At 63.9% G+C, this 14274-nt stretch overlaps 1 protein-coding gene across 1 annotated transcript in view; it reads right to left on the bottom strand.

The window, feature by feature from the left end:
• LOC141475569 (protein unc-13 homolog A-like) overlaps positions 1 to 13089 on the bottom strand; it is a 35595-nt gene extending 22506 nt beyond the window's left edge. The window contains exons 1-11 of the mRNA XM_074164007.1: positions 13068 to 13089; positions 7131 to 7160; positions 6645 to 6744; positions 6307 to 6424; positions 5999 to 6122; positions 5762 to 5835; positions 5627 to 5681; positions 4830 to 4865; positions 4071 to 4278; positions 3387 to 3512; positions 1284 to 1886 (exon numbers count right to left, since the gene is read on the bottom strand). Of these exons, the coding sequence (XP_074020108.1) occupies positions 1284 to 1886; positions 3387 to 3512; positions 4071 to 4278; positions 4830 to 4865; positions 5627 to 5681; positions 5762 to 5835; positions 5999 to 6122; positions 6307 to 6424; positions 6645 to 6744; positions 7131 to 7160; positions 13068 to 13089 (1496 nt within the window). The remainder of the gene's footprint in view (positions 1 to 1283; positions 1887 to 3386; positions 3513 to 4070; positions 4279 to 4829; positions 4866 to 5626; positions 5682 to 5761; positions 5836 to 5998; positions 6123 to 6306; positions 6425 to 6644; positions 6745 to 7130; positions 7161 to 13067) is intronic.
• Between the last annotated feature and the right edge of the window lie 1185 nt (positions 13090 to 14274).

Here is a 14274-nt window from a genome sequence, read left to right as displayed (position 1 = left end):
GGAGGGATCCTTCCAGGAGCAAAGGGTCAGGGGACTGCTGGTGACACAAGCACGGGGATGAAATATCCCTCACCCCTCTTCTCCCCAGCAGGATGTCCTCTGGCCACCTCCCAACTTGCTGGGACCTCCTAGGGTCAAGAGCTCCCAACACCCCAGTGGCTCTGAGCCCAGGGGGGACCTGCCAGCCTGGACATACCGGTTCTTGTGGGGTTTTTTACTCCTCTCTTGCAAAATCGAAACATGGAGGAAAAGAAAAGAAGTCCTCCAAACATTCCAGCCTCCTGGAGAGCCTGGTGTGATGCAACACTGGAAATGGGTGCCCAGAACCAGGCTGGGAAACTTCCCAAACCAACCCCATGGGGCTGTGCCTGTGCCAATAGGTGGTCCCCAGCATGTGGGGTCCTCAGTGCTAACCTGGGGTCCCCAGCACTAATCCATGGTCCCCAGTGCCCAGCACAGGACCCCCCACATCCCCTGCCCAGAGAATAGGCATCACAGGCAGACATGAATTAAGGCCACCTTCGCCAGCCAGCCCTTGGGCCTAAATATGTTTTGGTTTTGTTTTTTTAAAAGAAGCTAATTACACATTCTTTTAAATTAGAGATTCCCCAGCTCTGGTCTATAATTCAAGCTAAGTAAAAGACCGAAAAAGCCCGTCACGTTTCCCCTCTGCGCAGAGCAGTGGCTCTCACCAAACCATGGAAAAATGGACGTGTTCAATAATTAAGGGTAGAGACCGATACATGAATCATTCACGTGCTGTACCAGGGACCGGGCCACCAAATAACTCATCTGCACAGCACAGGAGGCCAGGGAGGAGCTTTTACCAGTGGCCTGAGGAGAGAATTGACTCCTGTGAAGGAAATTTCCTCCTCTGACGATGCCAAGCTCCGGGGTATCCCCCCCATCCAGGGGGCCAATGGCTTGAGCCAGAGGAGAGGAATGGAAACCCCAAGCCCCCACTTCCCCCATCCCCAGGTTTAATCCCAGTTATAAACTGCATCCCCAGTATCCCCGGCAGGATCTCAGGTGCCTTGAGCTCTGTCCCTGCTCAGCGTGGGACTGGTGGCTGGGCCAGGGCAGCGTGCCCGAGGGGACTGACTCTCACCTGGATGGCACAAGGTGGCCACTTCGGTGCCTCAGGCACCTGGAAAAGTCCCAGACACCGCAGAAGGTCCCCAGCACTGCCCCTTGGCACCAGCACCAGCCCTGGGTCACCTCCAGAGCATCCTCAGTGTCACCAGGCTCAGTGCCATCCCAAGGATGCCACAGGTCCCTCCTACCTCTCAGCCGGTTTCGGGGGCTCGGACTCAGGGGGCGCCTCTTGCGGGGGAGCTTCTTCTGCTCCTCGCTGGGCCTGGGGGGCCTCTGGGGTTTCCTGGGGGGCAGAGACATCCTTCTCCTCCTTCCTCTCCTCTTTCTTCTCCTCCTTCCTCTCCTGCTGCTGCGGCTTCAGCTGCGGGACCAGCTGGGGTTGCTGCTGCTGCTGCTGCTGCTGCTGCGGGACCTGTTGCTGCTGCTGCTGCTGCCCGGGGGCTTTCTGTGGTGGGGGGTAGGCATCGTGCTCAGGGGGTTCGTAGGTGCCCTCCTCCCCCAGGTCCTCTTCCTCCTCCTTGGGGTAGCCTTCCTCGTTCTCGCTGTAGTCTTCATTGAACTCTTCCTCCTCCTCTTCCTCCTCCAGATAGAGGTCATCGTCCTCCTCATCCTCCTCCCAGCGGGGAGAGTCCTTGCGGTAGCTGACGGAGCTGTGGCAGGAGTGGTAGGAGTCGCCGTCCCGTTCGTCCAGCTCCGAGTCCCGCAGGCTCTCGTTCTCGAAGTCCTCGCTCAGCTGGGAGCTGCCCTGGCTCAGCTCGGCCGACGAGGCATAGCGGCTGCTCCCTGTGGGGCTGCGGGGCCAAGGGGAGACAAGGACACGGCTCCCGTGGGTCCATGCCACAGCCTGGCCTGCCCCGTGTCACCCCAGCCCGAGCCCCGGCATCCCCCGGGGCACAGCCATAGGTGAAGCGCCGGGGTCCTCGTCCTGGGAGCCAAAGGGATGGACCCAGGGGACTGCGTGGGCTGGGACTGGCACTCTCAGGGGTCTCACCTTCCTGCCTGTGCCCTGGGCTGAGCGTGGGGACATCAGGGATGCTGTCTGTCCCCTCGGCTCACCCCTGCCAGGGATGGGGGCAGAGTGCAGCCAGGCAGCCCCCCCAGACAGACCCTTCTTCCTGCTCCTGCCAGACACCTCATGTCCTGCCCCCAGCCCACAGATCTGTCACCCAACCTCTACCCTGACATCCCAGTGCTCCCTCTAGACCTTCCAGGCACCCCCTCTCCAAGGACACTCCCTCAACCCCATTGTTTCCCTTAAACACATCATCCCTGCCCGGGGGTCCCTTCTCCACTCTTCCTGCCAGGCCAGACCCCCTCCCACCACCCCATCTGCCCCACTGGTCCCCGGCCCTTCCAGCATCCCCCTCTCGCAGCTGCCTGCCCCTGAGGGAGCTGTGGGGCAGAGGAGCTCCCTGTGTCCCAGGAGGCGGCTGGGGAGAGGGCAGTCACAGGGCTCCCTGGGGAGAGGGTCACATAAGCAAACATGCAGACAGGACAGGGACATGCCTAGGAAGAGGCCGACACCACGTCTCCAGCACCGGCAGCCAGGGCTCGGGGGTGGGCAAAGGGGAAGGGGACAAGGGGACAGCGATGGGCAGAGCCCCGCACCCAGAGTGGCTGGGCCAGGTGGCGGGCAGAGAGGGGACACTGCAGGGAGAAGGGTGTTGGGGGAATGCCCAGGCTGGTCCCTGCCAGGGAGGGGTCCTGGCATCATCCAGGTGCCTTGGAAGGGGGTTTGGGGGCACAGGGGTGCAGGAAACACAGCTCATGCCTGGAAACCCCTCACCTCCCTGGCCTGATCCTGGGCAGGGCTGTGGGGACATGGCACCATGAGGCTCTGTGCCCTCGGGAGCCTCCCTGAGCTGGGAGAGGGGCCCTTGGGACATCACAAGGGTCCCAAATCACTGCGTGAGGCTTTTGCCCAGCCAAGTGCTCCCTGGGAGGTGACCAGAAATGGAAGGTGGCATTTGAGTCCCCAAAAGCCCCTGCTCCCATACGTGCTGGCCTGACGGGGAACAGGCAGCAGCGCTGCCAGCCGGTGAGCAGGACGGGGACACTGGGGCATGGCCCCCCCCATGAAGCAAGAAGGGGACGCCACGGGGCCATGAGACGCCTGGAGCATCCCAACGCTGCTCCTCTGCAGGGCAGCCCCGGGGCGGGGAAAAGAGGGGGGGACCCCGCGGCGGCACGAGGCCGCCCTTGCCGGGACTGGTGTTGGCCTCACCATGGCTGCAAGGACCGACCACAGCACTCTGCGACGGCACACGGCACACGACGCGCTGGCGACCCACCTATCCGATAGGTCTAGGGACCGCCTGCTCTCAAGGGAAGGCTGGCGGCTGGTCCGCCTGCTCGACTCAGAAGCGGACTCAGCGTCGCTGCGCCCGTTTGCGGCAGAGTCTACGCTACCATAGCGTCTGCCGGGGAGGAGAGGAAGATGGTCAGCGAGGTCCCGGGTTGCCGCACCGCCGCCACCCGCCGCGCCCCGGCATCCCCTGCCACCATGGGGACGTCGGCCGGGAGGCTCCGTCCTGGAGGACGGGGCTGGCACCTTGGGCTGGACGCTGGCGAGGAACTGAGCTGTGCTGCGACCGCGGGGACAAAGTGCCAGGGCAGGCGTCCCTGCCTGCGGCTCTGCCTACGGCCACCTCTGAGTTCCCAGCCAGGTCACACCCCACCAGCTCAGCTCCCAGCAAGGACAGCCAGGGTTTGGGGGGTCCCAAAGCTCAGCGAGGACAGAGGGCGGTGACCCAAAAGAGCTTGAAAACTTTCCAGTGAGAAGGAAAGGCTTGGGGCTGGCACCATCCCCCTCTTCCTGGCCTCAGCATCCTTCCCTCTGTCACCCACCGCCCTGGGAGTGCCATCCCTGGCGTCACCCTGGGGACCCACTGGCCTCTGCCACCTGTGGGGGAGGATTGAGAGAGCAGGTCCCGGGGGCGGGGGGGGGAGGGCGGAACTGGCTGTGCCAACGCTACCTGATGGGACGCTGGTCCTCGTAGTCCTCGTAGCTCTGCATGGAGTCGGTGTAGGAGTCGCGGGAGCTCTGCTGCTGGTGCCTCATGGGGTACTGGTGGACGGAGGCGTTGGGCTGGGAGGTGGTGTAGTACGGTGGTGGGATGCTGTTGCTGGTCTCGCTGCGGTAATCGCTGTCCCGGTCATCCACCGTGCTGTCGGGGTCATCATCTGCAAGGGGTGACCCAGTGAGTGGGACAGGGGATGGCCCCGTGGCTGTTGCGCCCAGGGATGCTCCAAATCTGCCCTGCGCCCGGCACAGCCCCTGCTGCCACCACTGTGTCCCCACCACTGCAGGACCATGCTGGGGAGATAGACCAGGAAGGGGTGAGGGACAAGCTGCAGGTGTTCCCCTCTGCAGAAAGGGGTTTGGGGGGATGAGGGGAGGGCGGAGGCGGGGAATGGGATATACAGAAGGGGGGAAGAGGAGGACAGTGTGTGGGGACCCTCCCTCTGCCCCACCGATGTCCAGCCACAGAGGCAAAGCCCGAGCTGCTCATTGCCACCAGGGCACCCTGAGGGCTCAGATCCTCACGAGTCCATGTCCCCGCCAGCCTGTGGGGACAGCCCTGCCCAGGACAGGGCACTCAGGGCCTCCATCCTCACCCAGCACAGAATTAGAGTGTGAGGTCCCCTGAGCCCCAGGCCAGGCTATGGCACGGCAAAGGGGGATGCCCTGGGGACCCCCAGGCTGGGAGGAGAGGAGGGGACATGATACTTACTCTGCTGTTCTCCCCAGCCAAAATAATTCCAGTTGCCTACAAAAAAAAAAAAAAAAAGGGGGGGCAGAGACAATGAGGATGGAGGCAGCTCCAGGGCAGCCGCAGGAGCTGGCTGGGAGGAACCAGCATCTCCCAGGCATGGTGGCACCAAGCTGGGCTGGGGAGAGTGTCCCAAGATGGGTTGAGGACAGTGTCCAGGATGGGGCACATTGGCACTGAGGGGACAGGGGCTGGGCAATGCAGTACTGAGATGGGACAGGGAGGGGGCCTAGGGATGGGCACGGTGGCACCAAGCCAGGCTGGGGACAGTGCTATGGCTGGGCATGGTGGCACCAAACTGCACAGGGGACAGTGTCAGGCTGTGCGTGGCTTTGGTGTGATTACAGAAGGGGAAACTGAGGCACAGGTTGGGACAAACCGAGCTGCCACCCCAAATCCTCCAGACCCCTCTGCCAGTGTCCCCAGCGAGCAGCCCCCTCGCCAGCCTCGCTGCCCCTTGCCCAGGCTCACTGGGGACCATCCTTACCAGCCCCACCGCTGTGCCCTCCCCCACTGTCTCAGCCCCACGGGATGGCTCACACACTGTGGGGCAGGGAGACAGCAAAGCAACACCGGCAGACAGGGGAGGGAGGATGGGAACGGGGATGGGGACAGGGTGTGGGGTGAGGTTGAACCCCACTTGGGTTGGGGTCCAGCACCCCAAGGCAAGCACGGACCCCACTCCTGCACATCCCTGTGGGGAGCTGGGGGGGACGGGGCAGTGGGGGGGTCCCGTGGCAGGGCAGGGAAGCACTTACAGCACTGGGAGCTGTGGACGGGCAGAGGCTTTTCCTGCTCCTCCTGGAAGGCGTACTGGGGAGAGAGGGGCTGGTGAGGGCTTCCCGCCCACAGCCCCCTGCCCAGCCCTGGCCCCCGGCTCCGCACCCACTTACATCATCCTGGTCCCGCATGGCATTGAGCTGCTCCAGCTTCTTGGCCCAGTACCTGGCCTCCTCCTCAGGGATATCTGCAGGGAGAAAGACCCCGATGGGTGCACAGACCCCCCGGAAAACAGACCCCAGCTTTTGAGGCTACAGGATCAGACCTCCAGCCCCAACCCCGAGCATCCCTGAGGATGGGGGTGAGGAAGGATGTGCCCCGGTTCTGGCGTGCCAGGGGACGGTACCCACCCAGCGGCAGCTCAAAGCGGGTGTCGAGGAGGATACGGTGGAAAGTGGGGTCCTTGGTGCCCGAAATCTCGTTGTCAGTCATGATGACCTGGGAGTCGAGCGTCAGCCATTCCCCAGGGCCCTCCTGTGGGGTGGAAATGGGGGTGAGGAGAGCTTCCAGGGACCCCCCTTCCCCCAAACACCCATGCACGCAGGGGCCTCTCCAAGCACGGATAAGAAGGCTCTGCCCCCGCCGAAGGACAGTCCGGGGCGGGTGGCTACATGTCCCTTAGGGTCCGGCCGGGGGCAGGAGGTGCCTGGCTCCCTACCTCGTTGGACTGCCGGATGGTCCGGAGGGGGATCCACACCGTCCCCACCATGGTGTCCCAGATAAGCCCCTTGTTCCACACCTCCACCGTCAGGCCCAGGTCGAGCCGGTTGATCTCACTGGGGAAGGGGAGAGGCGTCAGGTCACACCCCCCCCCGTCCCCAGCAGCCCCCCGGGGCCACCCCAGCCTCCGCCTGCCCCCTCGGCCCCAGGACTCTGGTGAGCCCCCCAGGGCTGGGGTCAGGGGGAGCAGTGGCAATGGGGGACACTCCCCCTGATGGAGGGTTTGGGGGGAACAGCAAGGTGGGGGGGGAACCAGGGGGGACCCTGGACACTCACAACATGAAGTCCTGCTCCCAGGAGGGCAGGTTGCCCCGCACCGCAATGGTTGTGCTCTTGACATTTTGCACCTTCAGTGTTACGTAGGTGTTAAACTTTTCTGTGGGAGCAAGCGCAGGGTGAAGCGGCCCCCAGTGCCCCCCCCCCAACCCCAGCCATGCCCCTGCCCTCCACTGCCATCCTCCCGTGGGGTCCCCCCACACTGCCCTCAGCACCCCAACCCCAGTCGGCCAGGCAGGATGGACCCTACAACTGCTAGGGGTGGCTTGGCTGTGAGCCCCCCCACCCCATCCAGGGCACCCCCATTTCTGTGCATGCCCCCCCCCCCGACTTGCCAAATGTTGCCTCCAGAGCTGAGGCTGAGCCTGAGGTCCCCTTGCCACCCCGCAGCCCCTCCTCTGATCCCCCCACATCCAACCAACCCAAGAACTGAGCCCCAAGCCCCAGCCCCCCCCAGGGTGGGCAGGCAGGTGGGGGGCCACTTACCTTGGGGCCCATCAAACTTGGCCTTTTTAACTGTGGGGACAGAGAAGGAGGGAAGAGATTCAATCTGAGAGCCTCATTGTGGGGGCTGGGGACCCCCATCAGAGTACCAAAGGGGGGGGGGGGGGACCCCAGCCCTGGATGCACCCCACCCCCCCAAACTCCAGCTGCAAAGTTGGGGAAGGCAGCGGGATCTCTCCTGCTGGTGTAAATCAGGAGTCCCCGGTGCCAGGCACAAGGCAGGGGAACAGGCATGAGCTGGAGGTGGGCACTGAAGGGGAGCAAAGCCCCCCCCCCAGATAACTGCCACAACTCGAAACATCTCATTGCAATCCCAAATGACCAGCCTGCATCTGCTGAGGGGGTGTTTAACCCCCCTCACCCCACCCTGCTCCTGAATCCAGATCCATCTAGTGAAACAAATGATCCTGGGGGGGGAACCCCCCCCCAGCTCTGGTCCCTGCCATGGGGCACCAGCGGTGGAAGGGTTAAGGCTCTCGCCATCTCCCAAAAGCCTGACATAGATCTGGTACAGGAAACCCAGGGTGGGCTGTAACCCCCCGACTCCTGCACCCCACAGCAGCCCTGGGGGCAGTGGGGATGGTCCCCCCAACCCCACTGCAATAGGGACCCCCAAAACGCCACCCACCGCTCCCCAGCCCTGTCCCCCTCCTGGGGGCATCGAGGGGCTGGGTCCCATCATGCCCAGTGGGGCCCCCTCCCCACTGGCTGACTGTCGGGGGGCGGGGGGGGGGGGCCTGCATCTGGGCCAGATCCTGCTCAGCACCACGGGAACCAACACCCCTGAGTCTGGCTGATCCGTCCCCCTCCCCAAGTTTTACATCAGTGCTGCGGGGTGGGGGGGGTGGGGGGGTGGTGAGGGGGGGGTGGTACCCCAGTTTTGCCCACAATGGGGAGGCAAAAGGGGCAGCTGGGCAGAGCCGGGGACCGATGCTGGCGACACCAGGGGGTGGTGGGGGCGAGGGGTGTCCTCGGGGCTCACAGGAGGGGAGCAGGCGGGGAGGGAATGACACAGCACCCGGAGAACGGTTAAATGACGCGGGTGCCAGCGGGTGGAGGACCAACGTGACCGAGGAGGGATGAAAATAGCCTTGGCGATATCAAAGGTAATTTGATTTCAGAGACGTGCCACTCGCCAGCCGCTTATCACCCGCCGCCAGCGCTGGAGGGGCCGCGGGGGCTCCACGTGCCCGGTGGGGTTGGGAGGAGGCAACGAGGGCACCAGCAGCCCCCGCCTGGCCCTGGAGCACCTCTGGGGAAACTGAGGCGGGGGGGGGGGCGGGGGGAGGAATGGTTGGCTCAGCCTCAGCAACACCCCTCAGAATAACTGGGGATCCTTCGGCTCGGCCGCCTGCCCTGTGCCACCGAGAGGGTCACGCGTGTGGTGGCTCTTTGCAGTAACTTTGCCCGAAGGAAGGTCGCCGGCCACGTCACTGGCCGCCGTGTTCCCGGGGAATCACAGGGCTTCGCTCACGGATGGTGGGGGGGGTTCGTGCCTGGGGGTCGGTTCGAGGCCAGGCATGAGGCTCCGGGATCCCAAAGATCCCCTGGCATCACTGGGATGGGAGCCCAGGGGACTGGTGGGGATGGCTGACATCACTGTGTGCTACAATATTTTATTATATATATTTTTAAAGAGATTATATGTAATGTATTATTTTGTACATTATGTATAATATATTATTATTATTATAATATTATAGTACAGTATTTGGTACCAGGACCTGTCCATGGCATGTTCTCAGAGCAGCACAGGGATATATAATGTATTAATTTATATATTATATATAATATATTGCTATTATTATTATAATATTATAATACATTTGGTACCAGGACCCGTCCAGGGTGTGTGCTCGGAGCTGCACAGGGATCCCCATGGGACCCAGACCCCCTCTTGTCCCCAGACCCAGACGCACCCACCGGGGCCGACGCTCTCCATCAGTCGCTGCCTCCGAAACGGGAGAGCAGAGGAAGGAAAAGCTCCAAAAATACCCGAGCTGACAGGAACAAACAATTACCCGGGGAACACGTGGCTCTCCTGGCTGTCATCTACTGCCGAGGAGAAGTCCTGCTGCCACCATCTGCGGCTGACGGCCCCGAGCGGGGCTGTGCCACCCTCCCGCCCACCAATGGGTCCCCGAAGCTGGTACAGGGGTGGTGGGGCCTGGGGTCCCACCCTGGGACTAAATTCAACCTAAGCCCCCCGAGTGGGGACAGCGGGACCCCCATGGGAGGCGGGTACCCCCCCCTCCCCCAACAGGCTGGAAGCCCCAAGGTGGGTCCTGGGCTGGGGTAACCAGCCTCTGCTCGGGGGTGTTGGCCAGTTGGGGAAACTGAGGCAGGAGGCAGCTGGCAGGGATCGGACTGGCAGCAGCATAAAAACCAGTCTGGGCTGCGGGCCACCTGCAACAGGCCTGTCTGTCTGTCTGTCCAGCCCTCTGTCCATCCACCTCTGTAGGTCTGTTCATCTATTTACCTGCCCCTCTGTCCATCCACCCAACCCTCTGTTGGTCCGTCCTTCTGTCCCTTCATCCATTCACCTGTCTGTCCATCCACCCATCCCTGTCCACCCATCCCTCTGTCCATCCACCCATCTCTCTGTCCATCCACCCTTTGACCATCCACCCAGTCACCTGTGTCTCCGTCCACTCCCTCCCTCCCTCCCTCTCTCTGTCCACCCCTCTGTCCATCCACCCCACCCTCTGTCTGTCCATTCCTCTGTCCTTCCATCCATCCATCCCTCCATCCATCCATCCATTCACCTGTCTGTCCATCCACCTATTCCTCTGTCCATCCACCCAACCCTCTGTTGGTCCATTCCTCTGTCCATTGATCCATTTACCCCTCTCTCCATCCACCCATCCCTCTGTCTGACCATCCATTCACCTGTCTGTCCATCCACCCATCCCTCTGTCCACCCATTTCTCCATCTGTCCATCCTTTGACCATCCACCCACTCACCTGTCTCTCCATCCACCCCCTCCCTCCCTCTGTCCACCCATCCATGTCTCTGTCTGTCCATAAATCCCTCCATCCATCCCTCTGTTCAGCCATCCCTCTATCTGACCATCCATTCACCTGTCTGTCCATCCATCCATCCCTCTGTCCACCCACCTCTCTGTCCGTTCATCCTTTGACCATCCACCCACTCACCTGTCTCTCCATCCACCCCCTCCCTCCTTCTGTCCATCCCTCCCTCCATCCATCCATCCATCCATCTATCCATCCATCCGTCTGTCCATCCATCCGTCCATCCATCCACCCTCTCCCTCTGTCCATTCACCCCTCTGCCCCTCCATCCACCCACCCACCCTTCTGTCTACCTGCTCCCGTCTCCCCACCCCTCCATCCATCTGTCCAGCCGTCTCTCCATCTGTCCCTCCGGATGCCCGTCCGCCCGCCCGTCCATCTGTCCGTCTGCCTCGCGCTGCTTCAGACACTCCCCTCCCAGCCACACACCCCTGTCCCCACTCACCCCACATCTCCCAGTGCCCCTCCAGTGCCCCTCACCCTGGCACATCTCCCCCAGCATGATGCCCCTGTGGGCTGTGGGTGGCCCCGGCCCCCCCCCGAGGGGCTGGGGGAGGCTCTGGGGTGGCACCTCCGCCCCTGTGCCCCCAAAAATAGGGTGACAAAAATAGCTGCCCCCAGCAAGCGGTGACGGGGCGGCGGGGGAACCCGGGAGCTGTTTCTCACCGTCCGCCCCCGGCTTCGCTGAGGGTGTCACCGCGCGTGACAGTCCCCAAAACGGGAGTAAAGGCATGGCCCCTCCCCCTGCCAGAAGGGGGGGACCCCAAATGTGGGGCTGGCTGCTGGGGGGCACTTCGACCGGAGAGGGGGCTGTGACAGCACCAAAGGGACAAGGACAGGGCGGGGGGGTGGGAGGGGTCACAGCAGTGGGGGAGCCCCCATTTTCCTCCTGATTTCCCCCGGGTGGGGGAATCCCAGACACCCTGTGCCCCACCTTGTCCCCAGCTGCCACCCTGCCACCTCGTTCCCCGCTACCCCCGGGGGCCCACAGGTGCCACCCCCTCCCCATCCGGGTGCCGCAGGGTCTGGGGAGGGGGGAAGGGACCCCCCTCCCCCCCCCAGACTGAGGAACCACCAGCGAGGTCCAGCCCGAGACTGCAGGATTCATCTGCGCACCGAGCTGGGCAGGTCTTAACACACTGGGGGGTGGGGATCCCCCCCCTGCATATTTCCCCCCCGTTTCTTCCAGGATGGGGGCACCAGTACCTCTAACCAGGCCCCCACCAGCACCAAACCACAAGGCTGGACCCCCCCCCAACTGCCCGCGACTCCCCCAGCATCACCATCCCTGAGGTGGGGCAACACCTGCAGGGGCATAGGGGGCCCTGAGGGGTAATTGGGGCTGGGGGTGTAATTTGGGGGGGTATTTAGGGGTTTGCGAGGAGGGTGGGGAAAGATGTGGGATTTGGGGGTGTATGGGGGCCTCGGGGGGGGAATACGGATGTGCTTGGGGATAGATGAAGCTTGGGGGGGGGGGAATTGGGGGTACAGGGGTATATGGGGGAATGTGTGGGGCATGTTTGGGGGTGGAGAGTGTTCAGGGAATGCAGGGGGTTGTGTCTGGGGGGGGCTTGGGGTGGGGGGGATTTGGGAAGAGGTGGGAGGGGGGAGGGTGTTTGGGGGGGTGGGCACGTGGGGGTCTGAGTTTGGGGGGCTGGGGAAAGATAAGGGGATTTGGGGGGGGTTTGGGGGTGGGAATGTGGAGGTGCTTGGGGACAGATGATGGTTGGGGGGGTTGCTTGGGAGGGTGGGAATCGGGGGTACGGGGATAGATGGGGGGTGAGGGGAATGTCTGGGGTGTGATTGGGGGGTGTTTGGGAATACAGGGGGCTGCGTCTGGGAGGGGCTTGGGGTGCAGGGGGACTTGGGGAGAGATGGGGGTGGGAGTGTTTGGGGGGGTGGGGAAAGATAGGGGGATTTAGGGGTGCATGGAGGTTTTTGAGGGGGGGGATGTGGGGGCGCTTGGGGATAGATGAAGCTTGGGGGGTGCATGGGGGGTGGGAATCTGGGGTACAGGGATAGATGGGGGGGTGGGGGGAACGTCTGGGGTGCGTTTGTGGTGGGGGATGTTTGGGGGTGGGGGTGGGTTGGGGAATGCGGGGAGCTGTGTCCGCGGGGGGGGGGGCTTGGGGTGTGGAGTGATTTGGGGAGCGCTGGGAGGGGTGGGGGTGTTCGGGGGGGTGGGCACGTGGGGGTCTGCCTTTTGGGAGGGGTGGGGAAAGATAGGGAGATTTAGGGGTGTATGGGGGTTTTTGCGGGGGGGGTTGTAGAGATGCTTGGGGATAGATGACGCTTGGGGGGCGGGTGGGGTTGGGAATCGGGGGTACGGGGGTAAATGGGGGAGTGTTGGGGGGAACGTCCGGGGCGTTTTTGGGGGTGGGGGGGTTAGGGAAATGCAGGGGGGTACGCGGGGGGGGGGAGTCTTGGGGTGGGGGAAGGATTGGGGAAGCAATGGGAGGGGTGTGTGCTCCGGGGAGGGGGGGGCGGGAAGACGGAGAGGGGATGGAGGGGAGAGGTGGGGGGGGGGGGGGGGGGCGGAGAGCCGTGGGGGGTGCGCCCACCCCCACCCTCGCTTACCACCCCCCCCCCCCTCCCGTGGCCGGCGCCGCGCGCGCGCCCCCGCCGGTTCATTCATAAATCCACGCGCCGGGTGGTGGTTTTTTTTTTGTGAATGGAGCCGTTCTCACGACCCTCCCCCTCCAGCCCCGGGCGCTCCGCCGCCTGCCGGGGGGGGGGGGGGTGGCGGGGGGGTTCGCTGCCCCGGTACCGGGGCAGCGAACCCCCCCGCCCCCCCCCCCCCCCCCCCCCGGCAGGCGGCGGAGCGCCCGGGGCTGGCCCAACGCCCCCCCCCCCCCCCCCATTTTTGTCCCCGTCCCCCCCCGGTACCTCCGACGCAGAGCAGCGACATGGTCCCGGTGGCGGTTCCGGTGCCGAGGGGCGCGGGAGGGGGGGGGTCGGGGAAGGGGAGGGGGGGGCTCGCCGCCGCCGCCGCCCCGGTTGACTAGCGGGCGGCCATCTTGCTTCAGCACCGGGGACAGCTCCTGACGTCAGCCCCGCCGCCCCCGCCTTAAAGGAGCCACCGCCCCCCCCCAAAAAAACCGCACCCAGGGGTGGGGAGGGAGAGGCGGGTTTTGGGGGGGGGGGGGGGGGAGAGGGGGAAACCCGCTTCTGTGCAATTCAGAGAGGGTTGTCCTGAATGTATGGACCCTGAGGGGGTCCTGCTGTACGGCCCCCCGAGGGGGGGAACGGCCACATTGCCTGGGGGAAGGCGGGGAGATTCTGCTTCCAGTGGGTGGGGGGGCGTACCTCCATTGCTTCTAGGGTGGGGGAATCAGCCCACATTGCGTCGGGGGGGGGCTGTCTGGTTTGGATAGCCCTGGGGGGACTCTGTCCTGAGAGCCCTTGGGCGGTTCTATCCTGACAACCCTGGGGGGGCTCTATCCCGACAGCCCTGGGGGGGTCTCTGTCCTGACAGCCCGAGGGGGGCTCTGTCCTGCCTGCGCATCCCCAGATGGGGGGATGACTTCGGGGGGCAGTGATTACCCCATCCTGGGAGGGGGCTCGCAGCCCCTGGGGGGCAGGAGGCAGCAGTGTACTGTGCTGAGCCCCATTCAGAGGTGGGTCTAAACAGGTGGGGATAAATTGTTGTCGTCCCCCCCCCCAAGAGGGTCCCCTCTCTCCTCTCCCCCTCCAAATGCCACATCCCAAGGAGGTGCCCAGATCCAGCCACAGTGATCCTGGCTCAGGGGCTGGAGAAGCCACCAGGGTCCCAGGGAGGGACCAGCACCCCGGCTCCAGCTGCTGACCCTCCCGGGAGGGGTCCCACATGGGGGGTTAAAGCGGAGCTCCCAGCTCCACCAGTTGGGGACGTGGTTTCATTCTGAGCCTGTCCCCATCTGCCTCCGTTCTCACTGCAGAGCCAGGCGATGGACTCACTGTTCCATCCTACTACTCCAGTCCCTCTGTAGCTCAAGCAGGGGTGGCACCGTGCCACTTCCACGGGATCACGGCCTCTTCCGGCAAAAGGTGGAGTCAGGGACAGTGGGGGACAAAAGGATGCCAAGGGAAACTGAGGCACAGGACAGCGAGGGAA

The sequence above is a fragment of the Numenius arquata genome, chromosome 25, assembly GCF_964106895.1.
Source record: "Numenius arquata chromosome 25, bNumArq3.hap1.1, whole genome shotgun sequence".
In the NCBI taxonomy this organism is placed as follows: Eukaryota; Metazoa; Chordata; class Aves; order Charadriiformes; family Scolopacidae; genus Numenius; species Numenius arquata.
Note: the sequence above shows the minus strand (reverse complement) of the source record. Positions and strands in the feature narration are given on the sequence as shown.